The sequence below is a fragment of the Trachypithecus francoisi genome, unplaced genomic scaffold (assembly GCF_009764315.1).
Source record: "Trachypithecus francoisi isolate TF-2019V2 unplaced genomic scaffold, Tfra_2.0 Lachesis_group5, whole genome shotgun sequence".
Lineage (NCBI taxonomy): Eukaryota > Metazoa > Chordata > Mammalia > Primates > Cercopithecidae > Trachypithecus > Trachypithecus francoisi.
In genome coordinates, this window is record NW_022681470.1 from 113379534 (window position 1) to 113399155 (window position 19622).

Genomic DNA, 19622 nt, shown 5'->3' on the forward strand with positions numbered 1-19622 from the left:
ATGACTGATACATTGAGAATTATGAATAAGCACATCACATGTTTCAACTGTAGTCTAACATTTTCCCAAAGCATGAACACCCACGCTTTATACAATGCTGTAGGTAGTGTAATAGGGAAGATTTCCAGAACAGGAATTATGACTATCTTGACAAAATCTATAGGGTTTAAGTTATATTCATGTACTGTCTCTCAAACTAAAAAAACCAAACCATAGAGCTCAAATCTATTGAGCACCTTGATCACAGATTTTTACACTTGAATCCTAAAATGATACTCCGATGTGTATAATGCTGTTTTCTCCACTGGGGTGTTCTGAAAGACAAAGCAGGCTTTTCATTATCACGTGCGGTGACCACAGAAGCCAGGTGCTTCCAAGGCACACAGCAGCACGGTGCCTGGAGACTGCCATGCAGATGTTCCCCTTTGGTGGCTGGTACAGGATAGTGGTGGGTCCTTCCAGAGAAGAAATCAGCATTGACTTTCCTCTTGATAGTTGAGGTTCATTTTCTATTAAGTGCTTGAATAAAATGCCTTGATACATCAACTACTCACATCTTAAATCCACAGGGAAATGTTTTCACCGGCTTGACTTCTAGCGTTTGATCACAACTTGTTCATAAGCTCCAGACCCTACCCTAAAACAGTAGAGGAAAAAAACTTCAAAATTTTGAGCTGTAGTGTTTGAAACTGTTCCAAGTAACCTTGTCCCTGGAGAGATGGGTCATTAGGTATTTTTCTACTAGATCTGATTTCCACAAGGTTTAAAGGCATCATGGATAGAAACTATGTGAAATATTAAATGTTTATAATTAATACACTGGATTAGTCTAGATCCTGATTCTCTTGCACTTATTCCCAAAATAATCTTACAATTCCCCAATTCTTGACCAATCAACAAACGTTGGCAAGAAATGTTCTTCAAACATGTTTATCTATCCATTCTAAAATCGGTCTCATCCAAGAGCATATGTTGACTCTGGCAGTGCATCAGGACTCACACTGAGTTAATGATGATGGTCTTCAGCTGTCATAATATTGTGGCGTTTTCATGACAGGGTTTCATTCTGTTGCCCAGATGGAAGTGCAGTGGCGTGATTGAAGCTCACTGCAACCAGAACTCCTGGGCTCAAGCAATCCTCCTAACTCAGCCTTCCAAAGTGCTGGATTACAGGCATGAGCCACTATGCCTGGCCCATTACTGCCTAAAGTTATCACCAGGTACCCATTTCCCAATTTGTCAAGATGTCAGGGTATACCTTACTACTGGTCATTTCACCCTGAGTGTGCCTGAGTTTAGTAAGCCCAGAAGCAACCACCATGACTAGTGTCTCCCTTAATGACATTTTAAGAGGAAATTCTAAACAACAGAAGTAAGGTAGTAGTGATTACTAGCCCACCATGGACTTGGCTGGACTTCTCAGTTGACTGCCCAGAAAATCCTTTTCTCACAGATTCATTCTACAGAAGAAATAGGAATTTCCTCAACAGAATGCCAGTGAGCACCCATTCATACCTACAGAAAATCAGAATTTGAAGAAACCATAGTGGGCAGCAAGGCACACTGGCTTTTAGATGCCCTTTTAAAAATGTTCTGCCTCTGGCCATGATGAAGTAACAGGAACCAGACTTTCCCTCCTGCCTTATATAATTAGAAAACTGGATAGAATAAGTGAAATGACAGTTTGCACATACTAGACAACAGGCAGTGCAGGACTGTGGTCCCAAGAAACAAGAAATAAATGAAGAGAGCCTGACAACCGCCCCAGCTAGCTGCCTGAAGCAGTTTCCTTCAGGATCCTCCGAGCCTGCAGTGCAGAGAGGAAGACCCCAGACACAGCCTGCTGGTCTCTCTGAGGGGAGGAGTCAGAGGTCAAAGCTCAGAGGGGCTGGGGACTAGAATTTGTAGATCAGAATAACAGAAGGAGGGGTTGGGGAAAACAATGGCTGGAGAATTCCAAATTTGATTTTGCCATGTTGGCCAGGCTGGTCTTGAACTCCTGATCTCAAGTGATCCACCCGCCTCAGCCTCCCACAGTGCTGGGATTACAGGTGTGAACCACCACATCCAGCCTAAAATTACTTCTTTGTATCTTTGTTTCCATTAAAAAAACACCAAACTAATTGCAGTATGTTGTGAGCACTGAAAGATACTACATAAGAATTGGATAAAAAAATATATATGTACCTGTGCCTGGCACATAACTAATAAATGCTCAATGCTACCTATAGTTGCTAAATACAGGCAGTGGGCCAATTTGGCCTATGGGCTATAGCCTGCCAGCCCCATGTGCTAGACTATAAGCCAGCAGAGGGTAAGAGATGGGTCTTTTCTACTTGCATTCTTACCCAGAAATTGGCCCAAGAAACAGTTACTGAATTTAATAAGCAGATGAGTCAATCAAAGATCTAAATAGTGTTATATCTTCTGTAAATCCTTTTTCACATTACTCCCTGGAAGTAGCTTTATATGTCTCTCTCTTACCTATCTATGATATCTGATTGTAGTTAATTGTTGATGTAGGTTTTTGCTGTTAGTCTATTTTTGAGCCTTGTAATGTGCTGGACAAATAGGAGGTACTCATTGAAATGAGTATTAGTAAAAGAAATGAATGCAAATTCTTTTTTTTTTTTTTTTTTTTGAGACGGAGTCTTGCTCTGTCGCCCAGGCTGGAGTGCAGTGGCAGGATCTCAGCTCACTGCAAGCTCCGCCTCCTGGGTTTAGCCATTCTCCTGCCTCAGCCTCCCGAGTAGCTGGGACTGCAGGCGCCCGCCACCTCGCCCGGCTAGTTTTTTGTATTTTTAGTAGAGACGGGGTTTCACCGTGTTAGCCAGGATGGTCTCGATCTCCTGACCTCATGATCCGCCCGTCTCGGCCTCCCAAAGTGCTGGGATTACAGGCTTGAGCCACCGCGCCCGGCCAATGCAAATTCTTTTAGGTTTTGAGCATGAGAGAATAAAATAACTGTCTTGGTCCAAGGGGCTCCCCCCTGAAACTGTGACTCACTCTGTAGTTTTGCAGGGACTCTACATAAATATGACATGGAATGGAATTAGGGGTGCACAGAAGTGTGGGGAGCAGGTTGTAAGGAGCAAGGGAGTGATCAGAATTCCTACACTGTCCTCGGTGTCTGTGCTCACTGTTATCTGCTGCAGTGCTGATAATCAGTGGTAAGTTTGGCAGGTGACTTTTCTTCATCTGCATCTGAATAACCAGCAAAATGGTATTTGGTTTTCAGAACTTTTCTTAATATGTATAGCAGTGGGGTGGAGAAAAGGAGAGTAAAGAAAGGTTAACAGCGCTTAAGTTGCTCAGTGGCTGTGTAACTGCTCAGAAAAGATAAGACCATTGACTGAAAATATAATTTTGCTTTGCTCTTCCTAAAATATCAGACTAGTGATGCACAGTGGCGCATGCCTATGGTCCCAGCTACTCAAGAGGCTAAGGCAGGAGGATCACTTGAGCTGAGGAGTTTGAGGCTACGGTGATCTATGATTGCACCACTGCATTCCAGCCTGGGAAACAGCGCTGTCTCTAGAAAATATATTAATAAAAAATTAATGTTTTAAAAGACTAAGAAGTCTTTTCTAAATGTCCTTTTATATTGCAACTTTCCCGATGGTCTACTGGTCCTTGACTAATACACTTTAAAAATACTTCTAAGGAAATTAAAAACTAATTTATAAAATATAATGTCAAACATATCCAGAATAAAGGAAACTGAGAGCTACGCTAAGAGCTGTAACTCTTCTTATGTAACTACTACTGTGTTTCCTAGCTTCAGCCTAATACAAACTTTGCAACCATCATCCTCTACTCATGATTAAAAAAAAAAATTAGTCTATATTTTAATAAGACACTATTTGTACTACTTACCTATTTGGAAGATGATGACTGCCAAAGGTTGTACTTCCCCCAGGACCCACAAATAGCCTTAGTCCTTCTTCTGCAATACACATTTAAAATGCTTGTTACATGCACAATTATTAGACTATTGTCAAATAGTATTGATATTGTAATAATCCATATTTTACAATTCAGTTTATTAAAGAAATAAACAACGTAAAAACCAAAGTTACATACACATGTTTTAAAATAGGCAATTTAAAAGATACTCTAAAGGTTATTTCTCACCAACTTTTCTAAAGCTGTTTTTCTTTTAGCTGAGTAATGAAGATAGCTCTTCCTACAAATTTCCATAAGTAAGGTTTAATTATTTCTCTTTACACCCAGCTACATAATGAAAATAAGTCCATTGTTAAGTGCTTTCTATTCACATCAACATGAGTAATTATATCTTTCAAACTGGTGGCATACAAATTTTCAGTATCAGTGAAAATTCTAAGGAGGGAATGAAGGATTCCATTATTCACTATTGTTCTAAGACCACCTCTAAATTACAACAGTGGCTTAAAGCACTTATAACAAAAGCAGATGTAGATACCTATCATTAGGTATACGAACGTTGTAGACATCTGGGCATAATTAAAAACACAATACATGTTTTATTTAAAATTGATCACTTTTAACTAAAATGTGTTCTTTTTCTAAATTCAATAATCATTCTCATTAATAAATGAGTTATAAAGTTATCTTGAGATTTTTATGGGCATGAAATGTACTATACAAATACGCAACAGTCATATCATGATGTTCTGAGCCTCTTTACTGCTGACTACACAGATTACAAAAACCTGGATTACAGGAATCTAAGCTGAACAGTTATCTACACACCTTCGGCACTGGAATCAAGGCTGAAGTCTTGACTTTGTAATATTTTCTCCACAATGTCATCTGCATCCACCCTGGTGTCATCAACTCGCTTCAGCTGAGATTCTACAGAATCTTGTTTCACTGGGCATCTTTGAAAAGAATTACATTTTTTCCTTTTTATTGTTATGAAAACAAAGTTTTTTTAAAATTAAAATTTATTCTTTAAACTAAAAGGATACCTGTTGAGTTTTTCTGAAGCTGTATCTTCTTTATCAGCTGTATCAATATTTGGCTCAGTGATTTTCTGCTCGATTTCATCACATGGCTCTAGAATACTTTCAACTCCTGTTGATGTGCTTCCCACTGAGGTATTTCTTCTGTGGCAGAGCTCAGAGAAACTAGATGACCGGGAGTGACATGTGCTATACCCTGTCAGAGAAAATCACCTTAGATATCATACTCATATCAAACACTGCAATCTGACATCCTTCCCCCACACCACAGCAGTTTCAAGTCCCTTTGGAACAATAAGGAATTCAACTTCACTGTTAGCCTCTACCTGATACTTTTGACTGCTGGCTTGCATAGCTTGATGTTCTAGAATGTCCACAGGCACCAAGTTCGTCTGGAACAGAGGCACTCTTTGCTGAAAGATCTGTAATATGTCATAACATGATGTCACTCTTATTGCCAAAAAGTTAACGGTCAACTTGTATTCTAATCTGCAGACTTTATAAACTCTGCCAAGTTCATTATCAAAACAATAAGCTACAAAATGAGAGACATCCTTTTAAGTCAGTACAATGGAAATAACTGTATTGTAAGAAATACAAAGTATTTAAATACCTTAGTATTATGTTTTTCATAACATTAAAAAAATTATTTCAGTCCTTATTAGTTCAGTCCATGTAATAAACTTCTGTTTTTCAAAACATTTAACAGCACTCTATCTTAAAACTGCTATAGTTTTAGTGTTCAGTATTCTCCAATAAAAACGACTCTGATGTATTCTTTTTTTTTTTTTTTTTGCGACGGAGTCTCGCTCTGTCGCCCAGGCTGGAGTGCAGTGGCTGGATCTCAGCTCACTGCAAGCTCCGCCTCCCGGGTTTACGCCATTCTCCTGCCTCAGCCTCCTGAGTAGCTGGGACTACAGGCACCCGCCACCTCGCCCGGCTAGTTTTTTTGTATCTTTTAGTAGAGACGGGGTTTCGCCATGTTAGCCAGGATGGTCTTGATCTCCTGACCTCGTGATCTGCCCGTCTCGGCCTCCCAAATTGCTGGGATTACAGGCTTGAGCCACCACGCCCAGCCTGATGTATTCTTATAAATATTCACAAAATTGGTAGGTTTTAGTGTGGTTTCTAAGCAAATACAGCTTCCTTAAAAATCCATCACAACAACAAGCTAGAGTACTCTATTACTTTAATGTTAGTGTTGCTAGTGCTAGGCTATAATTTGGGCAATGTCTGTGGCTTAAAGCAACACAGCATGGGATATTGCACCGAGAATAAAAGTTCTTAAGAAAGTGATTATAGTATTCAGATTCAACGTAAATGTACAAAAGGCAGTGTCAAAGCCATTTCTAATAGTTTCTGATCATGTATATATTCCAGGTGCCAATTATATATTTTCAGAACCAGGCTTCTTCCAGAGAATGCAGAACTGTGACCATTTTCCCTAGGGCACAATCATATTTGGAAACAAGAACTGTTTTTAACATAGAAGCAGAAGGAAAGCAACTGAGTAACACAGCTATTATAGCAACCATTCTATAAATGATACTGCATGCACTTGGACCAACAAATGCTGCAAACAAGGAAGCTACTGGAGTAACCTGGTCCTTCTGCAAAGGTTTCTCATTTCTGGACAGAGTGTAAGTGGCCCAAGCATCTCTACAGTGGTCCAAACCCAAACATGCAGCAAAATCAGCAAAATCTGAACCCAAAAAGTTAGTTCATATCAAGAGTTATGCAGCGCTCTTTACTTCTGGGTTTGGCTCAGATCTTAAGTCATCCACATATCTTCTGGTTTTCAAAATTTATTCATTCAATCAATATTGATGAATATTTTACCAAGTCAGGTGCCTAATACTGTACAAGGTATAGGAAGTACAAAATAAGTAAGACAAAATACATGCTTAGAGTTTAGAGGTAGAAGCAAAACTTACACAATGTGGTAAGTACAAAAATACAAGCACCAAAAGGCAGCTGTTAAGAGCTCCAAAGGACAGTGCATCTGACACAACCTGGTAATGGGAGAAAGACCTCACAGAGGAGGTTAACCCCAGGACTTGAGCAATGTTTGGGAACTCCTGAGCTAGATGAGCAAGAAAAGGCACAAGGAAGAGCATGCCTTGTTTGTAGGGAAGCAGATTGTTTGGGAAAGTTGGCATACAGGGTAGTGTAGTATAACAACTGAGGGAAAAGAGGCTGGAAAGATGAGTAGATGCCTGTTCATGAAGGACCTTCTATGAGTTTAAAGAAGGAAACAGTTCAGTGACTTCAAGGAAGGGTGTGACATGATCAGATCTACATTTTGGGAAGAACACTTTGGCAACAGGATAAACGGGGGGCATATGAGTGAAGGTTTTCATAATAATCCGGCTGAGAGTGAGAGATGTTTCATAGGCAAAAATAGCAGGACTCAATAACAAAGCAGAAGTTTGTGTCAGGAAAACTGAGGTAGAAAAGACAGGAGGAAAAGGTAGGAGGACTTGTGCTAGATATGCGGAATTAGACACCTAAGGATGCCTATTCAACAGTCACTCAACATCTACTGTGTCCCAGGCTTTCTGTTGGGGATACAGAGATCAATAAGACCTGATCATGAAAAACTTAGAGTCTGGCTGGGGAGAAAGAGAAACAGATGGATTTCAGTGTAACATTTGGTATGAAGTGGACCTTTCCCCAAAGCATTTGATCACCTTTACATCAAACAATCACATTTACATTTATGTGACAGATAAAGCCAAGGGTGTAGATGGCATTGCTCAAAGAAGTGAGGGGACCAAACCCTGTGGAACATCAATATGTAAAGGGAAGTTGGAGGAAGATGAAGAAGCCTCTAAGAAGCTAGAAAAGGAAAGGTCAGAGAGGAGCCAAGGGAAGAGAAAGCATCAAGAAAGAATAACTGGCCATCAGATGAGACCAGAACAAATGTCCACAGGAGTTGACAATCATGTATCTGGGGATAGCATCAAGACAGGGCAGACGATGGAAGCCAGATGGCTAATGTGTTCAGGAATAAATGGACAGTATATTCTTTGTAGAAGTTTGGCTACAAGAAGTGTGTGGTACATATATCATCTCTTGCTGATCTCTCTCTCTCTCTCTCTCTCTCTACACACACACACACACACACATACAGACACACAGAGAGAGAGAGAGAGAGGGAGGTCTCTATATATATTTGGGGCAGGGTGGGGAAAGACACAGAGCATGTGAGCACGTGTGCCAGCCTGCTGCAGCCTAAGGGAGAGCAGTAGATAGAGAAGGATGTAGGGCTAAGGAGTTTTTGTTTTTATTTTTTCAATATGAGAAAGAATTCAGAATATTTACATGCTGAAGAGAAGGAGCTAATGGAATGGTTACAAGTTCCCAAAAAATCCACTGATCCCAAAACAGGACATTTCAGAGTCACTATTATTTATAAGAAATCATATATTTGCATATTTTAAAAGGTAGTGAAAGTGTTAATTATATCACTTCACCTTTCTTTCCCTTCTTTCAAACAATACATCCTGTTCCCGTAATACTGAAGACAGAAGGAAGCTCCTAAGTCCTTTTCCTCCTGTGACCTTGACATTTTCCCCACCACGCTTTTACTTCTGGAGCAGATTTTGACTGCTGCGAGAAGTGTGCCTGGAAATATGGATCTCAAGGTGTGGTCAGGGACTAGCAGCATCAGGGTCTTGTGGGAATGCCTTAGTAATAAAAAACTTCAGGCTCTAAGCCAGATCTACTGAATCAAACACTCTGGCTGCTGTGCCAGCAACCTGTGTTTTCACAAGCCCTCCAGGTGACTCTGATGCACACTAGGGCTTGAGAACCACTGACAGAGGGAAAGCGATTCATGGAAGAGGAGCAACACCTGAGAGGCAGAAGTTGCTTTACAGAAGTTGCAGGGTAATGGAATGGGAAAAATGGAAAAAATCCTGTAGTATTCTGTTGTACCTGTGGGGAGTAGATGCATACAGTGATGACCGGAGTGTCGTTGTAACACCTAGTTTTTAATCTGTCAGAGCACAATACTTTAGACTAAATAAAGCACTGGATCAACCAAGAATTAAATAATTAAAACTGCTGATTCTTATTGGCCTGTTTCAAGTCAAATACCCACACAATTTTAAATCTGGAAGGGCTTTGGGAATTTTTAGGGCATCAAGTAGTCTCTCACAAATTACAAAACCAGTAAGCCACACACCCATACCTGCTATTCCAAGATGCACTTTGAGAGTCTCTCCACCTTTTCTATCTTCTTGCAAAGATTCAGATTCGCCAGCAATTGGTATAGACATTGAAGTGGAGGGAGGCCTGTAAAAAAACATTTGCAAACTGGAGTTGTAGGGGAGCCTCAAAGTTTGCAACAGTCATTGATTGGTAAACTGAGGAAGCCCTGGCATAAACTGCTGGGTAATGTTACCCCTTTGAGGGTGAAAGTCATAAAGATCAGCAGATAACGTATAAGCATCTTTTCAAACTTGAATAAAATTCGTAAGAGAAAAAGGTTTTTTTTTACATAACAAGAAAAGGGCATTGTCTCCATAGAGTCCTAAAAAGAGAGGCCTCTGTCAGTGTGAACCCGGCACTGGTCAAGGGAGTGTTGCTCTAACTGTCAACTCAGGACGGCACCTTTCAGCTGAGGAAGGCAGCGCCAAGCCCTTTTGAATCAGGCTGGGAGGAGAATGCCTCATGCCTCCTGCTTCAGAGCCTGTGCTCCCTGGCTGGCTCCACTCGCTTCTTGAATAGTATCCACGGTTTTATCTTCTACCTTCATCTCTGTAAACAGTTCATCTGCCCAGGGAGAGTCTACAGAGAGGCCCAGTTGTTTAGATTTGCTTTTTGGATTGGATTCTCTGGGAGTAGTAATGGATCTATTTTCATTGGTTAATTCAAACTCCTATTCCACGTAAAAGCTGTGAAGCAAGGAGGGGTAAGTTTAATTTCGAACAGTTTTTTTTTCTTTAAAAAATTTTGGCCACGTGCAGTGGCTCACGCCTGTAATCCCAGCACTTTGGGAGGCCAAGGCAGGTGGATCACCTGAGGTCAGGAGTTCCAGACCAGCCTGGCCAACATGGTGAAACCCAGTCTCAACTAAAAATACAAAAATTAGCCAGGCATGGTGGCGTGCATCTGTAATTCCAGCTACGCAGGAGGCTGAGGCAGGAGAATCGCTTGAACCCAGGAGGCAGAGGTTGCAGTGAGCCGAGATCGCACCATTGCACTCCAGCCTGGGCGACAGCAAGACTCTGTTTCAAAAAAAATTTATTTTTTATTTTTTTATTTTTGTAGATACATAGTAGGTATATATATTTATGGGTTACATGAGATATTTTGATACAGGCATGCCATGCATGATAATCACATTAGGGTAAATGGGGTATCCATCACCTCAAGCATTTATCCTTTCTTACAAACAGTCCAATTATACTCTTATTTTTTACTTATTTATTTTGAGACAGGGTCTCACTTTATCATCCAGGTTGGAGTGTAGTGGTGCAATCATGGCTCACTGCAGCCTCCACTTCTCCAGCTCAAGTAATCCTTCTGCCTTAGTTCCCCAATTAGTGGGGACTATAGGCACACAGAACCATGCCTGGCTTTTTTTTTTTTTTTATATTTAGTAGAGACTTTAAATCTTTTTTGTAGAGATGGGGGGTCTCCCTATGTTGTCCAGGCTGGTCTTGAACTCCTGGGTTCAAGCAATCCATATGCCTCAGCCTCTCAAAGTGCTGGGATGACAGATGTGAGCCATGGCACCCAGACTCTTTCAGTTATTTTAAAATGTACAATAAATTATTGTTGACTGTCGTCATCCCATTGTGTTTTCTTTTTATCATAGGGATTTTTATTAGAAAACACCCCTAACCTTACAAAAACTTTTTTTTTTTTTTTTTGGTAGAGACAGGGTCTTGTTATGTTGCCCAGGCTGGTCTCTAACTCTTGGCCTCAAGTCATCCTCCCACCTTGACCTCCTGAAGTCCTGGGATTACAGGTACGAGCTACCACGCCCAGCCAATCCCTAACCTTTTGAGGCTGATATTGCAGAGGAAAACCACATCTTCCTAGAAACTATCCCTTGGTGACCTGAGATAAAACGGGGAGGTGGCTGAAGGAATAATGAAGCTGACCTGCTTTATGGCAATTCTTAAATTCTTACCCTGTTATCTTAATGGAGTTCTCAGGCTACTTGGATTCTTGGGGATAGAGACATTTAAGATTGCTATTAAATCTACTGCATTTATTGACTATTTCCAGCCTAGGATCTCCTAAATTCTAGACTTAGATATCCTATTGAGACACTTTCAAGTATTTGTCCTTGAAACTCATATATATGAAACTCAATATATACCCAACTAAACTCATGTTTCCCAAAACCTGCTTTCTTCTTTTACTCTCTCTGTAAATGTCATTGTAATCCAAAAAGTCACCAAAACTAGAATTATGGATATCACCTCTGCCTCCTTCCTAATAACATTTTCCCATATCCAATCAATTTCCAAATCCCAGATCCTCATTTAGTATTTTTCCTACTTATCATCTCGTTTCCATCTTCACTAATTACTTGAGTTTTGGCCTTTGTACCTTTCTCCTGGCTGACTGCAAGGGTCTCCTTGCTGGTCTGCCAACCTCTACTCCATGCTACTGTCACTGTGGTCTTTCTGAAACATGCCTCTGAACATGTTACTCTCTTATTTAAATAGCTTCTTCGGCATAAAACTCAAATCCCTTAGAATTTGCAGTCTGGCCTAGACCTGCCTCTTGGATTACCAACAGCTGTATTTTCTTTTTTCTTTTTTTTTTTTGAGACGGAGTTTCGCTCTTGTTTCCCAGGCTGGAGTGCAATGGCCCGATCTTGGCTCACTGCAGCCTCTGCCTCCTGGGTTGAAGTGATTCTCCTGCCTCAGCCTCCCGAGTAACTGGGAGGTGCCCGTCACCATGCCTGGCTAATTTTTGTATTTTTATTAGAGACAAAGTTTCGCCATGCTGGCCAGGCTGGTCTCGAACTCCTGGCCTCAGGTGATCTGCCCACCCCGGCCTCCCAAAGTGTTGGGATTATAGGCATGAGCCACCATGCCCGGCCCGTATTTTCAAATAATGTAAAATAGCTTTGTGGAAAAGCAAAACAAAACAAAACACGCTGCATTAAATATTTCATGGGAAAAACTAATATAAAGAAGAAACACAAAGAACGGAGCCTATAGTCATAGTCATTAATCATTGACAGCTGACTCATGCCTGCATGTCTAAAAATTCTTACCTTTTTAATGCCAGTTTCTTTCACAGGTGACCTGATTACAGTGTCTCTATCCCCTCTGTGTCTTACACCTGTTTTCCAGCCCTCAGCCCTCCCAAACATTGGCCCCTTCCCTCTCTATTCCCCTCTGGCTCCATTCTCCCTTCCAGCCTGATCCCACAGCCACAACTCTTTAAGCAACACCTTCAATTTGGCACCCCTTGTTCTGTGGTCTCAAGCTGAAGAACTGCAACCCTTGATAATATCAGCTATCTGTACTAACTGCTCTATTACTGGGGCAACTAAGCACTATGGAGAAAATTCATTGGCTATGGGGACTGATAGTAAAGCAAATTTAGAATCCAAAATCTTAGCTGGGCCTTGGCAGCTCTCTTAGCTTCCTGGACAACTCAGTCTTGTTGAATAAATAATCACTGAGTGCTTGCCATGTGCCAGTTTTTGTTCTATTACCTCTTTTGTTCTGAAAATGCTTTTACATCCGTCATCTGAAATCACTTAATGTAGATCAAGTATAGAAAAAGAGATGGGATTAATTTGATTGCATTATAGTAATGTTAAGAATGTGTAAAAAATGACCTCATAAAATGACAATATTACCTACTTGACACTTCTTAAATACTCAATGCCCTGTAATGATGGCATAAACTTGTGCAAACTGTTTTCTGTCGTGGGGTGTCCCTACCTACCTCCTGTGCTTAGTAAATTCCTAGTCATCCCTTAAACTTAGCTCAGCATCCCCTTCTCAGTAAAGATTTCCCTGGCTTCTAAGGAACTGTGGCTAGGGATCCTATCCTGTGTGCCCCAGTGACATTGTATGCTGTGTGCCTGTCTCCCACATAATCAGTGAATCCCTTCAGAGCAGGGGCTGGTCTTTTCTAGCTTGTTAAGTCTTGGCATGTGGCAGGCAATCAATACACATGTACTGAATGAATGACTGCATCCTGGGACCTTGGAAGAAATAATTCCTTAACCTCCTAGTCTCGATGTCTTCACTCAAATATATGGATAATATTTACATTACAGAGTTGTTTTAAGAATTGAGAGACAGTAACATTCATGAAATCATTTTCACAAATGATAATTTCCTTCCTTTCGGAATATGAACACGTCAGAACCTTGCTATTCAAGAGACTTATATCACCCCAGATCTGCTTTGCCACCAGATTCCCATATGCCAGCAGAGTATACAATTTCTCTCTTAAAATATCTTTTTTTCTCTCTTAAAATATCTTTTTTCTTTATCAGCACTTTTCAGAGTGAGTTTCATTCTTTTACGAGAGTTGGTGGATATTTGATGAGTTGTAGAGAACTATGAAATAAAGTTTAGGGTAGGTGGTTAGGCTGACTTACCAGCTGTCTTCATAAATTCTGGTCTTATAGTACAAAATTGGTGCTTCAGAAGAATTATACAATCTATGTTACAGATCTTCTGCTCAGAAAATATTAAAACTAGGATTTAAACTTGAGACTAAGGATCTGCTGTACTCTTGTTTCTCAAGTAAATTTAAAAAATTTATATCATGAAAAATTTAAAGACAGACAAAAGCAGAGAACAGTAGAATGAAGCCCTCCAGCAGTTATTTACATCTTCGTTCTGGAAAAAGATACTCAGTAAAGTCACTCGATTGCTCTGTGCCTCAGTTTCCTCATCTGTACAATAAGAATTTGGATTACAGCAACACTTTTAAAACTGGTTTCGTGATATCTTTTAGGGTCTTGTAGAAACAGATAGGGGAGAGTGCTCAGTAGAAAATTTATTCTTATCTTACCTAAGTTGTAGGGAACATAGAGTAAAATTTTATATACTAGGATTCATAATATATTTGCTTTATTTTTTGAGACAGGTCTCGCTCTGTCACCCAGCCTGGAGTGCAGTGGCATGATCTTGGCTCACTACAACCTCTGCTTCCTGGGCTCAAGTGATCCTCCCACCTCAGACTCCTGAGTAGCTGGGACTACAGGTGCACCACCATGCCTGGCTAATTTTTTAATTTAATTTTTGGTAGGCACAGGGTTTCACCATGTTGCCCAGGCTGGTTGTGAACTCCTGGGCTCAAGTGACCCACCTGCCTTGGCCTCCCAAAGTGTGGGATTACAGGCATAAGCCACTGTGACTGGCTTCATATTATATCTGAACACAGGATTTTGTAGCTAAATAGTCTGAAAAAAAAATCACTGGATTAGACAACTTCCAACATTCTTTTTAGCTGTAAAGTAATGTGATTTTACATATTTGATATATATTTAAATATAACCTGATAAAATGAATTTACTTTTTACATCAGTAGCTAAAATGTTTTTTCTATTCAGTACATATTCAGTATGTACAAGTATATGAATGTGTTAGAATTTCCCCTTTTTCAATGACATTTGAACAATTTAAAAGAGAAAAGAAAAACTGTTGAGGGTTTGATTCTTGAAAAATACTTTTATGTATTTGGAATTAGGGAATGTCTGCTTATTTTTATGAATTACAAAAGTCTTTCTCTGTAAATATAAACTCCAGATTGTCAGAATTAAATTTATGGAGATAATATAAAACATTAGATGATCTATTTTCAAGTTCTTCAATGTGTGAGTTTAAGTAGAGAGAGAAAAGGGCAGAGAAAGGGCAAGAAAGGGAATATCCATAAAAAGTTCATGAGAAGGAATGATCAATTTATTTTCTTCTACTAAGTTTTGCTACTCATTTTCTTATTTTACCCTAAATCTTACTCCACTAGAAAAACAGTTACCCGAGACACCAAAAATATTACAGCAAAATTGGTTTAATCCCAAGAAAGCAGAAAATAAAGGAGTCAGGAAACCATGGTTTCTGAGAAGACAGCATAGGAAGGCTAAGTTATAGGAAGATGTGTGGTTTTAATCAAGAACTGATTCTTTTTTTTTTGAAATAGGGGCTTGCTCTGTCGCCCAGGCTGGAGTATAGTGGTGCAATCTCAGCTCACTGCAACCTCCACTTCCTAGGCTCAAGCAATCCTCCCCTTAGCCTCCCAAGTAGCTGGGACCACGGGCATGCATCACCACACCTGATTTTTGTATTTTTTTGTAGAGTGATCCTCGTGCCTCAGCCTGCCAAAGTACTGGGATTATAGGCATGAGCCACTGTGCCTGGCCAGGTGTTGCTTTCTAAGTTACAGCTATTAAAAACATGAAGTTGATATACAGGGAGGTAATGTCTTCTTTAGTTTTCTATGTGTATTTTTCTGATAGCTCAATGATATCAACGAACTTTCATTTTTAATCATTAAGTGTCCTCAAGGCTGCTGAGAAGCAATCCTGCATTTCCTGTTCCATTCATGCTCACACTCTGTGAGACTTCTGCACACCTTCTCCTTTCTTCAAACCCCTTCCTCTATCTTCCCTGTCCTTGCTCTTCAATGAGCACCTTGTTTCCTACTGCACTAAGAAATCAGAAGCAATTAGAAAAGAACTTCTCTTTGCTTCCATTTCTCCTCTACCTGCATCAGTAGCTATGTTCTCAGCCTTCCTCCCTTCCAACAATGCAAGGATGCTGTTCCAGCAACAGTCCCTTTTCTGGATCATCAGTTTCTCCCTCTTGTTGAGCCAATACTATTGGTACTCAAATATGCTATACCATCTTCCATCTTAAAAATGAATAAAACCTGCCCTACTCCAAATCCTCTCTTTACTTATGACTCCATTTTTCTGTTCCTTTTTTAAAGCAAAACCCCTCACAAGAACTGTTTATACTCACTGTCTCCAATTTTTCTCCTCCCAGACTCTCTTTAACCCACGCTCAAAGGCTTTAGTCTAAGGGCATTCTACCAAAGTGCCTGCCAAAGTCATCAACAGTCTCTGCACTGCAAATTCCAAGGGTCAATCCTCAGTCCTCATTTTCTGAAACCCACTACAGCAGCATGTGATGCAGGTGTTTACTCCTGCCTTTCTGAGGCCATTTCTTCATTTGGTTTTCAGGACAGGACTCTGCTTTGCTTTCCTCCTCCGATCACACTCGTGGTTTCTTTGCTCCTTCTTCTTGCCAGTCTCCCTGACCTCTAACACGCTGGGGTGTCTCCACCTCAGTCTCTGGTCCTTTTCCATTTCTACTCGTTCCCTCTAGTCATTTATTCAAGTCTTATGGCTTTAATTACCACCTGTATGTGGATGATGTAATAATTTCCACACTTCTATCTCCTGCCCAGATCTCCCTATTGGACTCTAGTTGATCTGTCCAACTGCCTACTTGACATGCCCCGCTGGATGTTAAATAGGGACCTCAAATTTAAAATGTCTAACATCCAAACTCCGAACTTGTTATCTCATCTCAACAAATGAAAGCACCATTTGTCCAGTTACTCAGGCTCAAAACCTTGGATTACTGAAATAGCCTTTTATCTACTTATTTGTGTCCCTGTCCGCTTTGTTACTCCTACAGATTGTCTACTCCCTATCCAGCAGCCACAAGTCAGATAATTCTACTCCTCTGCTCAAAACCTCCAATAGCTTTTCTATCTCACTCAGAGTGTGAGTGGCAGTCCTTTTTATAATGGCCACAAGACTCCTTATCATCTGACCTCATCTCCTATCACCCGTCACTTTATTCACCCTGCTTTAGACCTGCTGCTCTCCAGGCAGCTACTTGAACGTGCCAAGAACACTTCTCCCTCAAGGTTTTTGTCCTCGTTTCCTCTACCTCAAATACTCTTTCCCCTAATGCCGATGTGACTTGCTTCCCACCTCCTTCAGGTCTCTACTCAAATATCATCTTTACAAGGGGGGGCCTCCCTTGACTACTATATATGGAATAGTGACACTTCTCTTCACGATGGCCCTCCCATCCTTTTTCTCCAAAGCGCTTATGACCATCGCTGTATTATGTACTTACTTGTTAGCTTATTGTCCATTTTCCTCTTAGAATATAAGCTCCAGGATGGCAAGGACTTAACCTATTTTGTTCATTGCTGTTTCTCTAGTATCTAGAATATGGCTTAACACCTGGTAAGGCACTTAATAGGTATTTACTGAAGAAATGAATATGTTCACAGGAGCTGTATTAAAAATTTTTGTTTATATAATTTTATCCAAAACCTGAAGATGATAAAGGACCTATAGCATTAATAATTTAGAGTATGGAGAATTCATTTGATAACAGGTAAACATAACTTCTAAGAAGGTCAAGTCAGTCTCCCATGGAAGAAACTATCTCTTAACTGGTATTTTCCCATAAGCACTACAAAATATTAATGTAAAAATTTAAACAAATAAATCTTTCTTATACTTTTAGATACATAATCCACTTATTGGGTATCAACTTACGTTTTAAAACATGGGTCACCAGACATCAGTTGCATACTGATCAAAACCTAAACATAGAACAAGAAACATCACGATTATAAAAAATTATAAAATGCTTCCTTCACAGCACCTAGTCCGATATTTTCTATTGGAAAAGCATTAAATAAAATGATTGTTGAATTGGGTTATATCCATGGGAGGCTAAGGCAGGAGGATTGTTTGAGCCCAGGAGTTTCAGGTTATAGTGAGCTATGGTCATGCCACTGTACTCCAGCCTGGGCAACAGAGCAAGACCCTGTCTCTATTAAAAAAAAAAAAAAAAGAAGTGGGTTATATTCAATATTAAATTACTGCTCCATATAGATTAAAATAATTTTTAACATTCAAAACCTCAAAACCGCAAAAATCAGAACGGAAATAATGGAAACAAATAGCAATAATAATTCACCAGTAATAATCCTGTGGGTGTGTGGCCATGCTAATCTGTCTGTCTTTACTCCCAAATTCCTGTGGTGCCTAAGTGTCTGGTAATGTTTTCCTTCAAGTTGCCACATTGATGTTTCAAGGGATGCTGGCTGGTAGCTTCTAAGAGTAAAAAGCTTCTGGCCTTTGTTCCAGCTTTAGATCAGAATTTAAAGGTTTTTTTTTTTTTTTTTAAATTCTTGAGATAAGGTCTTGCTCTGTCACCCAGGCTGAAGTGCAGTGGTGCTATCACAGATCACTGCAGTCTTAAACTCCTGGGCTGATGATCTTCCTGTCTCAACCTTCTGAGTAGCTGGGACTATAGGTGCATGCCATGCCTGGCGAATTCTTTTCTTTTTTTTTTTTCCTTTGTAGAGATGGGGCCTTGCTTATGTTGTCCAAGCTGATCTTGAACTCCTGGCCTCAAGTGATCTTACCGCCTTGGCCTCCCAAAGTGCTAGGATTATAGGTGTGAGCCACTGTGCCCAGTCAGGATTTAAAGCTTTTCTAATACTTTCTAAGATGCTGCTATTCTCTAGTTGCTGACTACCTTTAACAGTCAGTCATAGGACCTCTTTATGTTCTTATGGGAATAATAATGATAATGGTAATAGTAACAACAACATTAACAACAATCATGATTTGAGAATTCATTATGTGCCAGGCACAAGCTATGTATTTAATATGCATTATTTCCTTTAATTTTCAGTATTCCTATGAGAGAACAATATTTTCATTTTAACCTCAGGAGATTAAGTGATATTTTAAAAACCAGATAACTAGTAAAGGGCAGAGCTGAGATGTGATCCCAGGGCTGCACATAGCAAAATTCATAGTCTTAATGAATAAAATGATATGTACATTGTTGTATGTTCTCCAGCTAATGGCTGACATGTATCTTATATAACCTTATTTCATTCCTATCTCCTCACCCCAGCACCTCCATGACTATTCTTTTCCTCTTTAAATGGCAAATCTATCCTAGTGCACTGATTTCCTCATCATCTCTTCTTTCATAGAACCCTGAGGTCTGCTTTCCAACTCCATCAAAACTGCACTGTTGAATATCATGGATGTCTCAGAAAGGAGATGGAGGTAGCACATACAGCTTTTAAGGAACTGAATAGTGAACTAGAACAGAGATGTGAGACAGTAGTTGGAGAAGATGAGAGATTAATTTTTGTCCTTTTTTAAAATAAATATCGGAGATAGTGGAGCTGTTTCTTTATATGTTGATGAGGATGGTTCACTTGAGGTAGAGATGATGAGAAGAGGGGATAATCTAAGGGGTAAAGCTCTTGGTTAGGCAAGCTTTGGATTCCAGAAGCCAAGAGGAAGGGCTGACTTCTAACAGGAGAGGGGACATGCCATCCATTGTAACAGGAGACAAAAAGGATAAGGCAAGAGAGGCAGGTAAAGTCTGTGATGGAAAGATGAAGGAATTTGAGTTTAATGGCTTCTGTTTTCTCAATAGGATAAGGCAAGGCCAGTATCTGAGAGCAAGAATAGTGTGTTGGGAGACGAGGAGAAAAAAGGTATGAGATAGAATATCTAAAATTGAGAAAGGAAGCATATGAAGGAAGTAGAGTATGACTGCCAGATGGCAGTGAGCACGGCTTCAGTAATGACAGCTAGTCTGGTTGTGTGATTCTCTTCAGCAATGCTCAGCATGCAAGGATAGATATTTAATAACCGAGTTCAACAAAAGTTGG

The 19622-nt window shown here is 40.1% G+C and overlaps 1 protein-coding gene across 1 annotated transcript in view; it reads right to left on the minus strand.

Annotated features, from left to right (window-relative positions):
- Positions 1-517: 517 nt before the first annotated feature.
- The window catches only part of FAM102B (family with sequence similarity 102 member B), a 69456-nt gene continuing 50351 nt past the window's right edge, over positions 518-19622 (minus strand). Inside the window, exons 5-11 of the mRNA XM_033200102.1 lie at positions 17470-17516; positions 9142-9245; positions 5273-5368; positions 4953-5142; positions 4735-4862; positions 3877-3946; positions 518-637 (exon numbers count right to left, since the gene is read on the minus strand). Coding sequence (XP_033055993.1) covers positions 595-637; positions 3877-3946; positions 4735-4862; positions 4953-5142; positions 5273-5368; positions 9142-9245; positions 17470-17516 — 678 coding nt within the window. The 3' untranslated portion in view covers positions 518-594. The remainder of the gene's footprint in view (positions 638-3876; positions 3947-4734; positions 4863-4952; positions 5143-5272; positions 5369-9141; positions 9246-17469; positions 17517-19622) is intronic.